At 48.2% G+C, this 17,982-nt stretch overlaps 1 protein-coding gene across 6 annotated transcripts in view; it reads right to left on the bottom strand.

Annotated features, from left to right (window-relative positions):
* LOC126520842 (uncharacterized) overlaps nucleotides 1–17,982 on the bottom strand; it is a 383,777-nt gene that overhangs the window by 106,434 nt on the left and 259,361 nt on the right. For all 6 annotated transcript variants that reach the window (XM_055065013.2, XM_055065027.2, XM_055065028.2 and 3 more), the window contains exons 6-7: nucleotides 9,073–9,114; nucleotides 3,474–3,539 (exon numbers count right to left, since the gene is read on the bottom strand). In XM_055065013.2, coding sequence (XP_054920988.2) covers nucleotides 3,474–3,539; nucleotides 9,073–9,114 — 108 coding nt within the window. The remainder of the gene's footprint in view (nucleotides 1–3,473; nucleotides 3,540–9,072; nucleotides 9,115–17,982) is intronic.

Genomic DNA, 17,982 nt, shown 5'->3' with positions numbered 1-17,982 from the left:
GTCAGTCAGTCAGTCAGTCAGTCAGTCAGTCAGTCAGTCAGTCAGTCAGTCAGTCAGTCAGTCAGTCAGTCAGTCAGTCAGTCAGTCAGTCAGTCAGTCAGTCAGTCAGTCAGGTCAGTCAGTCAGTCAGTCAGTCAGTCAGTCAGTCAGTCAGTCAGTCAGTCAGTCAGTCAGTCAGTCAGTCAGTCAGTCAGTCAGTCAGTCAGTCAGTCAGTCAGTCAGTCAGTCAGTCAGTCAGTCAGTCAGTCAGTCAGTCAGTCAGTCAGTCAGTCAGAGTCAGTCAGTCAGTCAGTCAGTCAGTCAGTCAGTCAGTCAGTCAGTCAGTCAGTCAGTCAGTCAGTCAGTCAGTCAGTCAGTCAGTCAGTCAGTCAGTCAGTCAGTCAGTCAGTCAGTCAGTCAGTCAGTCAGTCAGTCAGTCAGTCAGTCAGTCAGTCAGTCAGTCAGTCAGTCAGTCAGTCAGTCAGTCAGTCAGTCAGTCAGTCAGTCAGTCAGTCAGTCAGTCAGTCAGTCAGTCAGTCAGTCAGTCAGTCAGTCAGTCAGTCAGTCAGTCAGTCAGTCAGTCAGTCAGTCAGTCAGTCAGTCAGTCAGTCAGTCAGTCAGTCAGTCAGTCAGTCAGTCAGTCAGTCAGTCAGTCAGTCAGTCAGTCAGTCAGTCAGTCAGTCAGTCAGTCAGTCAGTCAGTCAGTCAGTCAGTCAGTCAGTCAGTCAGTCAGTCAGTCAGTCAGTCAGTCAGTCAGTCAGTCAGTCAGTCAGTCAGTCAGTCAGTCAGTCAGTCAGTCAGTCAGTCAGTCAGTCAGTCAGTCAGTCAGTCAGTCAGTCAGTCAGTCAGTCAGTCAGTCAGTCAGTCAGTCAGTCAGTCAGTCAGTCAGTCAGTCAGTCAGTCAGTCAGTCAGTCAGTCAGTCAGTCAGTCAGTCAGTCAGTCAGTCAGTCAGTCAGTCAGTCAGTCAGTCAGTCAGTCAGTCAGTCAGTCAGTCAGTCAGTCAGTCAGTCAGTCAGTCAGTCAGTCAGTCAGTCAGTCAGTCAGTCAGTCAGTCAGTCAGTCAGTCAGTCAGTCAGTCAGTCAGTCAGTCAGTCAGTCAGTCAGTCAGTCAGTCAGTCAGTCAGTCAGTCAGTCAGTCAGTCAGTCAGTCAGTCAGTCAGTCAGTCAGTCAGTCAGTCAGTCAGTCAGTCAGTCAGTCAGTCAGTCAGTCAGTCAGTCAGTCAGTCAGTCAGTCAGTCAGTCAGTCAGTCAGTCAGTCAGTCAGTCAGTCAGTCAGTCAGTCAGTCAGTCAGTCAGTCAGTCAGTCAGTCAGTCAGTCAGTCAGTCAGTCAGTCAGGTCAGTCAGTCAGTCAGTCAGTCAGTCAGTCAGTCAGTCAGTCAGTCAGTCAGTCAGTCAGTCAGTCAGTCAGTCAGTCAGTCAGTCAGTCAGTCAGTCAGTCAGTCAGTCAGTCAGTCAGTCAGTCAGTCAGTCAGTCAGTCAGTCAGTCAGTCAGTCAGTCAGTCAGTCAGTCAGTCAGTCAGTCAGTCAGTCAGTCAGTCAGTCAGTCAGTCAGTCAGTCAGTCAGTCAGTCAGTCAGTCAGTCAGTCAGTCAGTCAGTCAGTCAGTCAGTCAGTCAGTCAGTCAGTCAGTCAGTCAGTCAGTCAGTCAGTCAGTCAGTCAGTCAGTCAGTCAGTCAGTCAGTCAGTCAGTCAGTCAGTCAGTCAGTCAGTCAGTCAGTCAGTCAGTCAGTCAGTCAGTCAGTCAGTCAGTCAGTCAGTCAGTCAGTCAGTCAGTCAGTCAGTCAGTCAGTCAGTCAGTCAGTCAGTCAGTCAGTCAGTCAGTCAGTCAGTCAGTCAGTCAGTCAGTCAGTCAGTCAGTCAGTCAGTCAGTCAGTCAGTCAGTCAGTCAGTCAGTCAGTCAGTCAGTCAGTCAGTCAGTCAGTCAGTCAGTCAGTCAGTCAGTCAGTCAGTCAGTCAGTCAGTCAGTCAGTCAGTCAGTCAGTCAGTCAGTCAGTCAGTCAGTCAGTCAGTCAGTCAGTCAGTCAGTCAGTCAGACAGACAGACAGACAGACAGACAGACAGACAGACAGACAGACAGACAGACAGACAGACAGACAGACAGACAGACAGACAGACAGACAGACAGACAGACAGACAGACAGACAGACAGACAGATAGACAGATAGATAGATAGATAGATAGATAGATAGATAGACGCTTGGCGAACGCCTGCTCGATAGAGCAAGGTCGGTGCACTTCGATCTGTGACGACATGCTACCTTGACCGACGGTCACAGAATCTAATGGAGACGTTCTCGAGTAAGCCGCGGTGATTTCGACGTCACTACTTTCGTCACGCCAGGCTTGGAAATGGAAATTTCGGTACAAGTACGAGGGCTAATCAGAACGTCAGTGCGCCTGTTCTCTTAGCCAAATTACGGCTGTAAATGCGAAGTCAATTTATATATTCCCAGCGGTGGACCTTTCTTGGACCGGCCCGGCCTTATCTGCCGGTAGCTCTGCGGCACGGCGCCGCTGTCACGGCGCCGCTGCTTTCGCTTCACACGTCCACGACATACGAGCAAGGAAGTGTGATTAGTTTTCTGTGGAGCAAGGGACGAACGCCCATCTAAATCCGCTGGGGAAATTTCCTCCACGTATGAAGTGCGAGGTGGTGGTGGTGTGAGTTCGCAAAGGGACGTGAAGAGTTGCATGACAATGAGCGCTCGGGGAGGCCGCGTGCGTCGCTGACTGACGACCACATTTCTCAAGTTGTGCTGCGATGGGACAAATGTTTGAACCGGTGTGGGGACTATGTAGACATATACTGTAAGGTACGTAGAGTAGCGTGTATATTTGTAATCACCCCCATGTACCTTATTTTGGTGAATAAAACATAGGGTCAAATACTTTCTGATTCGCCCTCGTAACGCGGTGTCATGAGGTAGAATGCATAGGCCTACTATCTAGAAGATGCTGGTTTAGCCCTGTGGGTAGCACTGTGGTTTAGCACGGTCAGATGCTGTAGCACTTGGCCTCTGACCTTGGGTTCGTCGGCTCGAAACACTGCTCACAACGTTCTTCCTTTCAAATTTATTTTGTTTATTATGCAATAATTTCTTTATAGCGATTACTGAGGCGAAGCTAGAACGCAGGCGAGAGTTTGCACAGACAAGGAACGCGCGGACAACACAGACCTCCAAGAGCGAGAGTGACGTGACGTCGTGGCGATGCCCTCTCCCCTCACGCAACACCAGGCGCACCAGCGCCGCAGCATGCGTACCCTTTCGCCCGCGCACGTGACGTCTCGTCGCAGCCAATGGGAACTAAATGCACCGTTTCGCTGGCTTTCTCGCTCAATGAGCCAATTGATTCTTTTGCATCAAAAAGGGCATCCGCTGGGCGTAGCCTCAAAACAAAATACCGGACTTGAAATACAAAAAAAAAAACACCGGAAGTGATGCTGTAATATAAAAAAAAAAATAATAGACGAAACATCTGAAGTGGTACTCACGGAGGAAGCAGGAAGAGGAAAAACAAGTCCGGCGAGAACTTGGGCACATAGTCCGAGTGCGTCACGCTGCGGCGAGACAAAAATGCAAAACGATCTTGGGAAAAGCAATTGTCGAGCATACCACACTGAAAACCATCAACAAGCGCGTAAAAGTCAACACAGCGAACAGGTACAGTGACTCAGAAAGCAGTGCACGCGGTGCGCGAGGCTGACTTAAACGAGGCACAGTGTAGTAAAAGAAGCTCATCGACAAGTACGACGTTGACTGAGTCATACAACGATGAGGCTTGATATCTCAAGGCAAAGCGCATGGCACAATGAGAGACGACCCGATGGAGGGCTCAGGGTTAATTATGACCCTCCCGGGGTTCTTCAACGTGCACTCCATGCTTGGTAGACGAGCGTTATTGCATTCTATACTCGCCTCGAAATGCAACCGCAAGGCGAACCCGCGACCTTACACTCAGCAGCAGAATGTCATCGCTATAGCAACAGACCGCGTCGAGCGAGTAGGACAGTGCGCTGGGCTACTTGGTTGATAATATTCGCGACAGAGCGCGTTCAGCGCAGACGAAACAACGCAAAGTAACACACCACAGCGCTACACTTTCAAATTTCAGATCGTTTTAGTTTCAATTAAATTTAATTCGTGTATTTTTCAAGTGCCCATGAACAGTTATAAGCCTCGGTAAAGGTGCACTTGTGAACTGACCAAGCAGTCAAAAAGAAAACTTTACATGACAGTTAAGTACTGTGAAGAGGTAAGCGACGCAAGCTGCCAACATTATTATTATTATTATTATTATTATTATTATTATTATTATTATTATTATTATTATTGCGTTAACAAGTATATGGCCATTCCAGGCTATTTTCCCCCGTCGTCATCGCCGTGATGTACTGAAATGTCCAAGTGCGTTAAGATCGCGCCGGGCTGCCGTACGTTTTGTGCGCGAGCGAAAGCGTGCGAGGATGAACCTAGAAGGTTGGTGGCTTGATGTGTGCCGTCTTCCCGCATGCCCCATGCACACGATTTCGGAGGTCACGGGATCAAACGCGCACACTAGGGGAGGATTGCGCGCGTCTCCTCCTCTAGCCCGGCTAGTATAACAGCAGGCCGCGCGTGATTGTCCACGTGCCATATCTTGAACGAGAGCTTCTTTTACGTATCTGCCCGGACGTCGTGCGCATGCGTGAGTTCCGGTAGAGACGCCTGGGGCTTTTGTCAAGAGACTTTTCGCGATATACGGGGCCATTTGGCTGGGTATTCTTGCTCCTAATGTGCGTTTGCCATAGGTACTACGGTGGACGGCGCACTTTGCTCCATCCCGTGTAAGTGCCGCTGAAGCTCCCGTCCAAACAGAATCATCACGGCCGATACAGAGTCCGTAATAGCGGAGCAGCAGTTTGAGGTCAGTGGGCGGTCTGTGTTAGTGTGCCGCACGTAGCATAACGTTTGCCGCGTCGCAGTGCGTCTTCGGCGCTCTGCCAGTGCCGCGGTCGTGGGCGATGGGAGGACATGGGCACGTTCTGCGTATGTGCCACCCAACCACGAACAAGAACTTAAGTATAACCTGCAAATGAATATTTTATAGTAAAACGAATTCCCATTAACAACGTGTCTTTATGCAGTAGCCCTCTGCGGCCGCTCAAGCGGCCTCCACCTAAGCAGCTTTTGTCTTGCGGCCTCAAGGCGCTGCCGATGCCGCCACAGGTTCTCACCCAGTGCGCAGAAGAAACCAAACACCAGTGTAGGAATACGTGGTCGTATAAAGCAATTAAGTTGCTTGTTAACGAAACATCGGATAAATTACACGACACTTATTGATGCGTGGCTTGCGAAATTTTTATTAGTTCTCGTTTACCGTCCTTCGTGCCATACTTTAAGGAGTGTGAGAGACGCGGAATGGGTCAAGCTTGCATCGCGTGACGAACAACCTGACCCTACGTAAAGACAGGAACGCTCCGAGATCACCGACGTGTCCTGTGCGAAGCCCTTGTTTAATGCTATTGAGAACCACCAACGAATGTTTGTTTCTTTCTTTTCTTTCCTCCTTCATTTCTTGTACCTTTCCTTGGTCACTAAAAACAAAGTTAAATACATTACTAATATGTGAGCAGCACTTTTGCTGATCCTTCGTAAACACCGTACCAAATTAAAGTAAGATTTAAGTTACATTTATCAAATTTGTCAATTTTAGATGTTCTGCCGGATGCAATTTACAGAACTGCTACATCTGTTCTTGGTGCCCAGTTCGGATTTGTAAGCTTTGTACTTCTAGTTATTTCAAACTTATCAATTTTCGGCAATATTTTTTAATAATTCAGGCCATAATTCGAAATTAGGCTTCCAACGCTCACTAGGATCTAGCTTTTTCTCTCAAGTGCCGCAAATTTCGTTAAAATTGGAAAGGGGTTTATCTCAGATAAGGATTTCTGCGTTTTACATGTATTCGAGTATACAGGCGGCGTCGGAGTTGGGGCCGAGCTAAAGCTTCCTATACCCCTCCCTGAATTGAGTCTCGAGTCCGACTTCTTCGTTATAAACGAAAGTTTCACAAGAGAGAAACTCTGGAACTTTGCCGAGACAAACGTACCGGAAGTTGATGGAAATAGGAACAGGCCGCGTATTACTTGAGACAGAACACACTTCGTTTAAGTTATGTAGCTCGGCGAGGCTGGGCGATTCAATAATCCTTTCCTTGAGCAGTATATCGCCTCAATCTCGCCGCCCGCATAGCGGTGTTTGTACGCACATGCGATTGTTGCCGAGTTTCGAAGCGCGTAAAAAAGTGCTTATGGAGAGTCATTCGACCGAACTCCGTTGCAGAAAAGGAAGCGCTGCGACGGTATCGAAAGTTTTCAGCCCTTCTAACCGATACGACGAAAGAAAACTTTTTTAAAGACTATCATTCATACCTGCCTAACTAAGTCTAACTTCGTCTGCGCCACAGTATTGAATGACAAGGAAAGCGCCCAAGCTCTAGAAGAAGCAATGATTCGGATCAACCACCTTCGCGGTGATTCTCTTCCAAAGGCTGCTTTGAAGTTATTACTAGTGACTCATAGTGAGTCTTCGCGAACGGTGGCGTTCAAGTAAGAACTCGCGTCGTCTTTAGTCTTCATAAAGGCGCGCACACAGGCAGACACGGAGCCACACCGACACACAAACAAAATCACACACACATATACACCGTAGAAAAAAGAATAGCACGTTTTTACAGGATCCGGAAACGTGTCAGGTGGATGTGGTTTCAGGAAAATGTCTTACTTGTTTCTTTTTCTCTCAAAAGTTTGCCCAGCGGCATAAAACGTTTGCTACGTGCAAGTTATACATACACGTATAGTCGGTTATCTCCGATTTTACGTGCAAGAGGAACGCCCATGGTGTCGACATTTAGAAAAAAAAAAAACTTTTGCAGTTGGAATAAACTAACGTAACGGAACCCGAGACGATTTTCAGAACGGGGCGGTCGCATCACTAACTGAATTAGCCATGAGGCTAGCAGATGGCCAGTGAACGACCAAGCAAGCAAATAAAAAAAAATTCCTGGGGCTTTACGAGCCAAAACTACGCTTTGATTGTGCGGCACGCCCTAGTGGGGGACTCCGAATTAATTTTGTCCTCCTGGGTTTCCTTAACGCGCACCCATTGCACAGCGCACGGGTGTGCTTGCGTTCCGTCCCGTCGAAATGGGGCCGCCGCGGCCGGGATTTCATTCCGCTATCTCGGTCTTAGCAGCGAAACACCAAGGCCACTGCGCCACCACGGCGGGTAGCAAGTAAAAAAATCATGCAAACACGTTCCAAACCTTTTCAATATGCATTCAAATAGACGAATTGACGTACACATCAGCCAGCATAGCCGTAATAAAAGCTGGATAATTTAAAGCGAAGCACTGCTTCCTGATGCGAGTGCTGAAAGCAAAAAAAAAAAAAAGGGAATGAAGTCATTTGCCATTGCGTACGCTATACGCTCTGTTGCCCAGAAAGAGTGTAAAATACGAGTGTACCGACGTTATTTCTCAATTTCCTTTCTAATCTCCGCAACAGCAGGCGGTCGTTCCGCCACTAAGCCATAGGCAAGAAACACATGGCGGCGATTAGTTTTGATAGTCGTACCAGACATACGCTCGGCTTGTTTGCTGCGGCTCTTACGTAACTTGCACGACCCATCGCCGGCAACAAATGTCCCTCTCGTGCAAATTATCTTTTCCGGGAGGGGGCCAATGTAGCTTGCGTTTCGAAAGTTCTCTCTGGAAAGTAATATCTGTACATCGCAAAACTCAGAGAAGGTTGCGAACAAAATTACCGTGCGTAAAAAAAAAAAAAAACAGCTTGTTCTCGCTATCTTCTTCCCCCTCCCCCTCCATTTTTTTTCTTTTTCTTTGAACGCTGAAGCTAATGTGGTTTTGTACATATCGACTGGGATCGAGTTCAACTATAGTAACAGTCACAGCTGCTGTAAAGACTAACTATGGTTTTAAACATGTGAACACTATTATCGCCCAAGGACGGCTTACGCTACATGATTGTCAAATTTTAGCCTGTTTAGTCTTCAATCTTAGCGCTCCCTCTGCCACCTGTTCATTTCTGTGTGTTTTTACTGATGTACATTGTTTCCTTTACTCATTCTGATTTGTGATAATTCAGAAAACTTCAGTGAATACCAACTTGCCCGAACCGCCAGCCACCCTTGTGAACTTTATTCTATCTAACATGCCAAAACTGATAGGGAATAACGCGCTTTCTAAGTACATTAGCTCTGCATTATTAGTAAGCTGTCGAAGTTTTAAGTTTGCAAACTATTTCCTTCGGCTTTCCAGTGTATACCATTGCTCTCTTTCAGGTTAAGTTCAAAGAGAACGCAGATGCGGTTTCAGTTCATTATGAAGTAAACTCCTGTACATATCTGAACCTGCCGGCGCAGTTTCCCCTCTAACCACACACAGCTAAACAGGCCAACGATGACAAAGACTCCCTTGCACAAAGGTGGGTCGACGTTCCGGAACGTGTTGTAGGCCAGCCTGTACGAGGTACTTAGACCTGGTTTATCCATCCTCACACGAGGCCGCGCGTTCGAATCCTGCCCACGAGGGGCCGTGTTCCGGTGGGGGCGGAATGCCTAAATTCTCGCGTACCGGTCTCTGGTTGTACGCTTAAAAAAATCCCAGGTTGCTAGAATTATTCTGTTGACCTTTCATTATCAAATCAATCAACCAGTGCTTAGGTCCAAGTTCGACGTTTTGCATTTGGTAGCTCGTTTCGCAAGGACGCTTTAACGCTCGTTGCGTCCGTTACGATCACAATGGAGACCTGATTGACTGACAAATGAAGTACGTTAATGAATAACGTACGTGTCCGCGCTTTGGCGCAGGTTCTTCAATATCACTTAGGCCTTGCGGTTGAACAGGCTATGCACGCAGGCGTTGCAGCTTCATTCAAGCACGCATGCACTCGTGCAGTAACGGTGGATAAGTGCGAAAATCACTACAGAACTAACTCTTCTATACTGAACATCACTTGCTTCAGTATAGGCAATGCGCCACCAAACCACGTGTAATGAAGTAAAAAAGAAAAGAAAGCCGAGTTGACTCACTGTGCGATTCCACCGACCACTGTACCCAGAAGGATCAGCATACTGCAATGGCAAAAGACGGCGCATAAGAATTAGAGAATGCGAGCCAAAACAATCTGGCGAAAGGCATGCAGTTACGCAACATTTATGTATTGTTCTTGAGTAAAGCCAGTGAACAAAAGTGGGTTTATCTGTTTGTTCAAAACTTGTTTTCTTTTTTCTTTTTCTTAGAACAGTTTTGCGTTAGAGCAGTTTCTTGCGTTATTGTGAGGGTGCCAACGCAGTAGTGGATACCTTTTCTTTTCCTATGTCGGTGTGATATAGTAAGAGCACAAGTCGTGGCGCGTGGCAAAATCCGAAGTACATGATTCTCCCCCAGGCACTGCATATTTATATATTGCGAATTATTTTAGACACCGGGATGGTCTTCGATGACAAGGCTAAAAGACGAAGTCATCCGCCTGACGTAGCCCGTGTCATACTATACACAGCTCAACAGAGAGACTGCACATGCACAAAACAGAACACATGATTAAATTCGGTAACGGACACGCATAACAAATACGAAGTATAAACAATTATACAAAACAAAGAAAACGTTATACAAGCTCAAGAGAAGCAGCGTTAACGAAAAACAAACAAGTTACTGCAATGTAGTGTACATATGACACCAGGAAACAATAACAAACCAGCAAATGTGTATGCGTGTCCAACGAACCCATTTTTCTGTAATCTAAATAAGCTGGCTTCTCTAAGGTTCAAGCAACACGCTTTTCGTAATTCTAGCGAAGTCGAAATGCCCATAGAATTTTAGAGATGGCGCTCTTGTGCGTTTGTGAGGGACGCGCACCGCACCCTCCTCCCCCATCCGACATGCGCACGCACCTGCACACGCACGCACAGACAATCACCTACACACACGCAAGCACACACACACACTGTCTACGTGCGCGCAAAGAGATAACAGAGAGAGAGAGAGAGAGAGAGAGAGAGAGAGAGAGAGAGAGAGATGGACCTTCACACAGCTATAGATTAAGGTCTGTGTTGCCCAAGAAAACCAGAAATATTTTTTAACGCATGACAGAGACGTAGGTCCCGCCCGTGGTTGAGATCTCGAAGTTACGGAGGCTCATCCTGTAGAAGGCTTAAGGCGAGCTCGAAGAGGAAAGCCTACAACATCAGGAGCTCCTGCCTACACACGAAGGATTGGAGAAATCGTCCTGCTCAACATTTACAAAACCTATTTGAATAGGCTTGTTGCATATAGGAGAAAAAAATACAAATAAAATGTAAGTGCCCTATGTAAATAATCTACACCCTGCAGCCAATGGAATTGAGCTCTCTCTCTCTCTCTCTCTCTCTTAAATGCGAAAACTTTCGTTAATTCGGTTGAGCGGTTCTCGAAGAGCATTTCTTTGTTTCGCGTATATCTGAATAGAGAAATGGTAGTTCGTCCTGTGCTAAGGCCTACTCCTCCTAACGCATTCCTTGCGAAGGAATGCCTTGATGAAAACAACTGAAAACAACTGAATCGGGCGTGAACATAGTTATTACTTTTATATCAAAACACGCGTCCTCAATTCAGTAATTAAAAAGTTCGTAAATTATTCTAATCTAATTAGCAATAGCCCAATTGTCAAAAAAAGAAATCCCGCTGGTGTGGTACGTCCCTGCTGACAGAGTACCATTGGGTGCGGCCTCGTAAATTATATATTTTGTCTTTCAAAGCTTGGCTAATGTTAGCTGGGACACCCTGTATGTCGCGTCTGCATATGTACTGCTGCATGCCTCCTCCCCCCCTCCCAATTCTTACGTAACGCCTAGAGACTTTGAAGGCGAACTAAATGAAATAAGATTAAATGAGTTAGGAGCCGTGGGGTATAATGACCGCTGACGTGTGACCGAAATCACCTTTAGAAAGTTTCTGCTACTTCAACTACGCAACCTAAGTGAGTTCTCTCGATAGTGACCACATTAGTCTTTCAAATACAAGCTCTACAAAAAAAAAAGTGAATATAAGAGACGAAGGATTCATTTGGAAATTAGTCGACATTTCGTTACTTCCAAGCACCAGGGGGCCTTTCGAAAGTACGCCTAATTGATGGACAGCCTCGAACCTGACGCACAATCAAGCGCGTACGTCAGCATTAGCACTACGAGCTCGGTTTTCCTAGCTCAGCTAACGCACGGACACGCGCAAGGATATGCAGGAACGACTAATAAAGAATGGAGTGGAAAAAAAAAAAAACAGGGGCCGTCTGAGTCGAAATAGCGGGTGTTTGTATTCGTTACTCCTAGCTACTAGAAATTTCTTTGCGCCTAATAAGTGATTGACAGGCTGCGTTTTTTGTCTTTAGCTGGTATCGATATCACTTGGTTAGTTTCCTTTACATCTTTTTTAAAGCCTCGCCGAGTAGATCAGTCGGCCAGTGTATGCTTCTATAATCATGAGCACTTTAGGCATGTCATTAAAAACGTGCCCCGAGACAAACAGTTCGTAAAGCGTGTTTCTATTCAAAGCCTGTTTATTTCAATCTCAAATAATCCCGAAGTGACCGGTACGCTTAACCACCCACAAGCGAAAGGAATAAAGCTACTGCGGCCAGTATCAAAACGAAACAGTGTCGATTAAGGGTTCGCCGCTGAACCAACGCACTATAAGCATTTTTTTTATGCCAACGATAAGGAATCGTGTACGTGTGTACGCGTACACGATATGTGCACACCTGCTTGAAGAATATTCAAACCCGCGTACGTTCGACGTCGCGATCGTACAGTAGAAGGCATTAGAACATCGGGTGCATATACGTGCATGCAGGGATACGTTAGGAGATTCTAACATGTAGCGACGCAGGTGTGCGGTACGCGCAGTGGTCCACGAGGAGGACTTGAGTGAACGAAGAAGAAGGCAAATTATATTTAGCGACATCTTGTGCACAACGAGTTCGGATAATTGCGTGGAATATATGACCATTTGGGCTTCCAGGCCGTTTGAAGTAAAACTGCAATGTGGCGTTAACACACTGTAAAAGCGGCACAAGCGCGCTGCTAGTTGTACATAGGTAACGCGAAGTGACGCGAGCACACTGCTAAGTACTGTCAGCGCAGTGCAGATTGATGCCGAATCAAATCGAGTCAAAACGTGAAAACGTAAGCCGTCAGCGAAAGTAACGTTTACGCGCATGTGTGATGCATTCGCAAGTCGGGTGTGCTGCCTCGAAATCTTCCATGCGTACGCGTGCGCCTTCCCGAGCTGTCGTCACAGCATGGCTTCTCCGCAAGAATCATTAGTCCGTGGTGAAGCCCGCTTGAGTGATTGTGTTCCCTTCACATGTGACAAACTGCACATGGGGTGCACTTGAGAGCTCATGCGAACGTGTAGTATCGGCGCTTGAATCATGTTCATCTTCGAATGCTGAGCCGCTCCATACTTGTTGCGCTTAGAACGATCACAATGCGAAACGAAATCCATTCTGTACCGAACAAAGGCGAAAACTAAATAGATAGACATTGGTTTGGTGTTCATTAATTGCAGAAAGACGCAGTTTCACCCGAAAGGCGAATCATAGACTGCGATATCAAGTTAGCAGACAGCTATACGAACTAAGGATAGCACTTTTATTGGCCGTATGAACTTGAAAACATTCGCTCGCTAACTAAATTAATAAGCATGGTGTCAGCGCGCACAGCAAACATGAACAGATTGCACTCGATGACTGCGGGCACTCGCTGTCAAAACGCTGGCGTGAGGAAACTCGGCAGCAGCAGCGAGCGAAGTGACATTCGTGCTGCCTATTGCTTCAAGGTAAAGCGGGCGCCGAGGACACATAGCACCCCCAAAGCTACGAGCCACAGACGTGCCTAGACTCTGCCCCCTACGCAGATCGCTCTCAAGATAAGGCCGCGCGACCGCGCGCAGCCAGAACTTTTATTGATGAGAAGGCGAAAAGTAAAAACAAAATTAAAAAGCAACGTTGTGCGCCTCGCAACGTTGGGTGCTTCGCGTGCGACAGAAGACGGCGCGCTTCCTCTTCGCAATCGTCCCTTTCGCGCAGGTGAGACTGAGCCGCGATCGTTGGCTCGCCTCGCACGCTTACACTTGCACATACAGCGTAGCGCGCGTGGCGACGGTGTTATCGCCCTTGGACTTCACGCGGAAGCTCACGGCGACGCCGACGGCAGGAATGCGCTTGGAGTGTCCGTGTAGTTGGTGTCGTAATAAAAAAGAATAGTTTTTTATGGTTACTGTTCAATAAATGAATGAGCGGTTATCTTAGGTTACTATTCAACAAAATATTACCAAAGGGCACATTTTATCGAGTTGGCGGGTAAGCAAATAGTGCAGGAGCTCAAATGCTAATTTCTGCGAACGCAGAACCTCTGACCAGTAATAACGCGCCGGGGGGGCTTAGCGGCTATGTCGTTGCGCTGCTAAGCACGAAGCCGCGGTATCAAAACCCGGCCGTGGCGGTCGCAATTCGATGTGGGTGCAATGGAAAAACGCCTGTGCCCCGTGCGTTGCAGGCACGTTAAAGATCCCGTGGTGGTCAAAACTTAATCCTGAGTCCCCCACTACGACGTGCCTCGTAATCAAATCGTGGTTTTGAACTACTCTGGAAAAGCACTTGAAATGACGTAGTCTAAGTGATGGTGCATGCTCACATTATTTCGCGACAGTCGCTATATTTCAACGCGGAAACTAGTCTGAACGTTTTTGCGTGTCCGCGCATTTATGTGCAGTTTGGTATTTGCATGTCTCACACTAGAGAGGCAGGCTATAGCCGTCGTCAGTCATGCAAATTGTGGTTTTGAACTACTCTTGAAAAGCCCTTGAACTGACGTAATCTAAGTGATGGTTCTCGCATTGTTTCGCGACAGTTGCTATATTTTAACGCAGAAACTAGCCTGAATGTTCGTGCGTATCCGTGCATTCATGTGCGATTTGGTCACTGCATGTCTCACACTGGAGAGGCACGCTATAGGCCGTTGTCAGTCAGGCAAACATCCCCAGTTTTCCATTACAAGAGAGCAACTTTTTATTTGGTTCAACGACTCTGCGAGTTAAGTATCCCAAACGCACCCAGAAAGCCGTACGCCTCAAAGCGAAGCTTGCTCCCGAAGTAAGCGGCACGGTCCCGATCAGTCAGTCGGCTCATTCGCTCCGACATGGCTTGCAAACGCAACCGCCAAATTATTCTGGCCTACGTTCGCACGCGCGCGCGCGCCAGTGATTCCGATCTCGATCAAACGGGGTGTACGTGCACGCACAAGACTCCTTTGCGAGTGCAATTTGCTTTCATTCTGTGCGACTGGCTGCCTTCCGCGCTCGGGACACTCGATGCACTGCGCGGGTCAGCGATCCCGACCTCGGAGCAGCGTCAACTAGCGGTTGTGCGAAAGCAACAGCATAATTATGATCGTAATAAACACCGAGAGAAGAACGATACCCTGCGGCGTCGGCGGCAGGGGAGTCGGTCATCGCACATGCCCTGCACGTATCGGCGGACCCGGGTCGGACGACGTGTCCCCGGAAACTCGAACTTGGGAGTGGAATCTGGAGTACGTGTGGATTATTGCTTTCCTTATTACGCTTTCCTTTTTTTTTTTCGAGCAGGGAGATCGAAAAGCAGGGACGGATGGTCGGTGCGAGAAAGCGAGAAGGAAAGAGGCGATGTTTTAAGTTTATTTATCCGTGACAGCGAAGCGCTTTAGAAGCTAGAACAGGCGTCCCATACGTAGGTGCCTATATCACTATGACGTGGACGACGGCACGTGACTGGCTGCGACTCATTCCTTGTAAAATTGCACTTTGCAGTTTTAATGAATGACAAACACCAATTAAGTTTTATGTATAGACTCTCCTATAAACAAATATGGTATACTGCGCATACTCCATATACTGCGTATAAGCACTATGTAGACTCATGTGAAAGGCCACATGATCGTGGAGCATCTACAATGCTCCACAATTTGATAGTCCCACACTTCAAATCCTATATATATATATATATATATATATATATATATATATATATATATATATATATATATATATATATATATATATATATGCTGCGTGTCGATGCAAGGAATATGTGGAGACGAGTATGTTTACATAAATAGAGATAGTGAATACATTTGAAGGAATGCACAGTGTTCGGACTGAACCAGCACAGTATTAGCCAGCGTCTCCGCACTAAGAGAAAGGGAGGAGACGGGTTGTCGGAGGGGCGTGAAGAAGGAGGAGGAGAAATATGGAAAAGAGGTGGCAAAAGGTGGTTGCTATTTTACACAGAGGGTGAATGCGAAGCGAAGAAGGTGTGCGGGGACGCGAGGAGAGATGCGCCAAGCACTTCACTTACGCGCACGATGATAGCAGCGAACCCGAGGCCCAAAATAAATTTTCGGTCGCGCACCCTATCTACTACGCCGGAATAGAAAGCGCGTTTTCAAGCACTTTCAATTTAGGGAAATTATCTTTTTACGTTTACGGGTAAAGAAAATGCGCATGATACCTCAAACTGATACTTATTATTTTCCTTAGAGAGAGAGAGAGAGAGAGAGAAGGGAAGACAGAAAGTCAGGGAGGTTAACTAGACTGAGTCCAGTTTGCTACCCTACACGTGGGGAGGGGAATGGGGAGTGAAAGAGGGAGAGAGAGAACTTAGGTATAGGATGTCTACAGTCTGGCACTCAAGTCTGTTTCCCTCAGGTAGCGAAAAAGCGCTCGAACTGCTTTCTGGGCCAATGAACTATGAGGCCAGGCCCCTGTTGGAATCGTACCGCTGGCACGAGTTGTTGGGGTCTCGGTGCTGACGCCCGTTATTGCCAATGGGTCGCAAGCCCCAAGGGTAGCGTTGGCCTGGCGGCCTGGGGCACTGGAAGCATCCGAAGGTCCCGGCAAAGCATGAGAAGACTGGTAACAGAACAACTTGTTTATTCTAACATAGCAAAAGAGCGGCCGGTCAGTTCGACCGAAGTGGAGAGACGGGAGAGCACGTAACTCAACAGTACAAATCGGAGCCTCTCCTCTGGCGTCCGGGGGCAGCTGCTCTTATACCCTCGGCGTCGCGGTCCAAAAGGGAAGGAGGGAAGGTCACGGGATGAAGGTCACGGGACGGCGCAGCAGGAGCCCACGACGGCGCGAACTGTTGAGCCGAGAGACGTCCAGGCTCCTCATTCGGGGAACTCCGCTCCCCGGCTGCCGCGCTTTGACAAGCGAGGGCACACACACACACACGCACACACGAAGACACGTGGCACTGAAACACGCCTGGACACGCTTGGCGGGTAGGCGTTGCGGCGGCGTCGAACAGGCCAAAATGTCCGCCGCTTTGAACAAAGCCCCGGCGTCCGTTGCATCCGCGCCGGCATTACCGCGCGTTGTAGGCGAAACGTAACAGACCGCCCCGCCGGGGGAAGGAGATCCCGATGGTCAGGGGACTGCATCCGCTGTCCGGAGGGATGTCGCTCGATGATGCTCATAACCGAAGTCGGGCGTCCTTTGGCGTTTCTTGAGCGCAGCGCACAGAGAAGCCCTCGTTCTCACGTTCAGGTGCCCACAGGACACTGCAAAGTGACTTCGGGAGAGTTGACATTTTTGTTCTCGTTTCCGGCAAGCGTTAGAACCACGCCTGAAAGTCAACCGCTCAGTCAGCAAGCACGGCACAACCCTCACTAAGCCCTGCCAGGCTCTTTCCCCTTTTATACTGCTGCCTAGTTCTTTACAGTAGTTTAGCAGCACTCAGAACGCGTCCACAAATCGAAAAAATTGCACTAAAAAGCACATCATCACTTTGAAACACTACACAAAAGCAATAGGTTAAAAATCCTGCCTCAGGAAGAAAAACATCAGTAACAAGCAATTTTGAGGCTGATTCCCACGTTAGGGGCTTCGACTTAAGCCATCGGCGTTACCGTTGAGACTCCCCTTTTTGTAACGCACCTCAAAGGAATATTGTTGCAAAGCGAGGCTCCAGCGCAGGAGGCGGCCATTTTTGGGAGAGATGGTCTGCAGCCATTGGAGAGGGCAGTGATCCGTTTCAATGATAAACCTCGAGCCAGCTAGGTAACATGACAATTTCTGAACCGCCCACACGATACACGCACACTCTTTCTCGGTGGCGCTATACGCCTGCTCACGACTGGTCAGCTTACGACTAGCATACAGGACGGGGTGTTCTACTTCTCCATTTTCCCGTTGGCACAGTACAACGCCCATGCCTCGCTCACTAGCATCACACTGAACAACGAACCCTTTTGTGTAGTCGGGCGATCGTAGCACCGGCTGGCTTGTTAGGGCGCTCTTTAGGGCGCTAAAAGCCCTTTCCTTCGTCTCCTCCCAGACGACTGTTTGCGGCTCTGTCTTTCTTAGAGCATCCGTCAAGGGAGCCGCGATATCAGAGTACCTGGGGATGTACCTCCGATAGTAGCCGGCGACACCTAAGAACGACCGAATATCGGTCTTCGTACGCGGTTGCGGGAAGTCTCGCACAGCGGCCACCTTTATTTCAGAGGGGCGGCGACGACCCCGACCAATCACGTGTCCGAGGTAGACAACCTCGGCCTGTGCTAACTGGCACTTGGGAGCCTTGACTGTCAAGCCCGCATCGCGCAGGCGGGTTAGCACTGCCCGCAAGTGCGCCATATGCTCAGGCCAGGATGCGGAGAATATCGCTACGTCGTCTAGATACGGTAAAGCGAATTCTTGCTGTCCCCGCAACACTTTATCCATGAGGCTTGAAAAGCAGTATGGCGCGTTCTTCAAACCAAAACTCAAAACTTTAGGACGGAATGTCCCCAGTGGTGAAATGAACGCCGCATACCTACTAGCCTCTTCTGTAAGTGGAACCTGCCAATAACCCCTGACAAGATCTAGGGTGGAAATAAACTGAGCGCTACTCACTCTCTCAAGGCGCTCCTCGATGTTAG

The sequence above is a fragment of the Dermacentor andersoni genome, chromosome 3 (genome assembly GCF_023375885.2).
Source record: "Dermacentor andersoni chromosome 3, qqDerAnde1_hic_scaffold, whole genome shotgun sequence".
In the NCBI taxonomy this organism is placed as follows: domain Eukaryota; kingdom Metazoa; phylum Arthropoda; class Arachnida; order Ixodida; family Ixodidae; genus Dermacentor; species Dermacentor andersoni.
The sequence above is the reverse complement of the archived record's forward strand: the minus strand, read 5'-3'. Positions and strand labels throughout refer to the sequence as shown.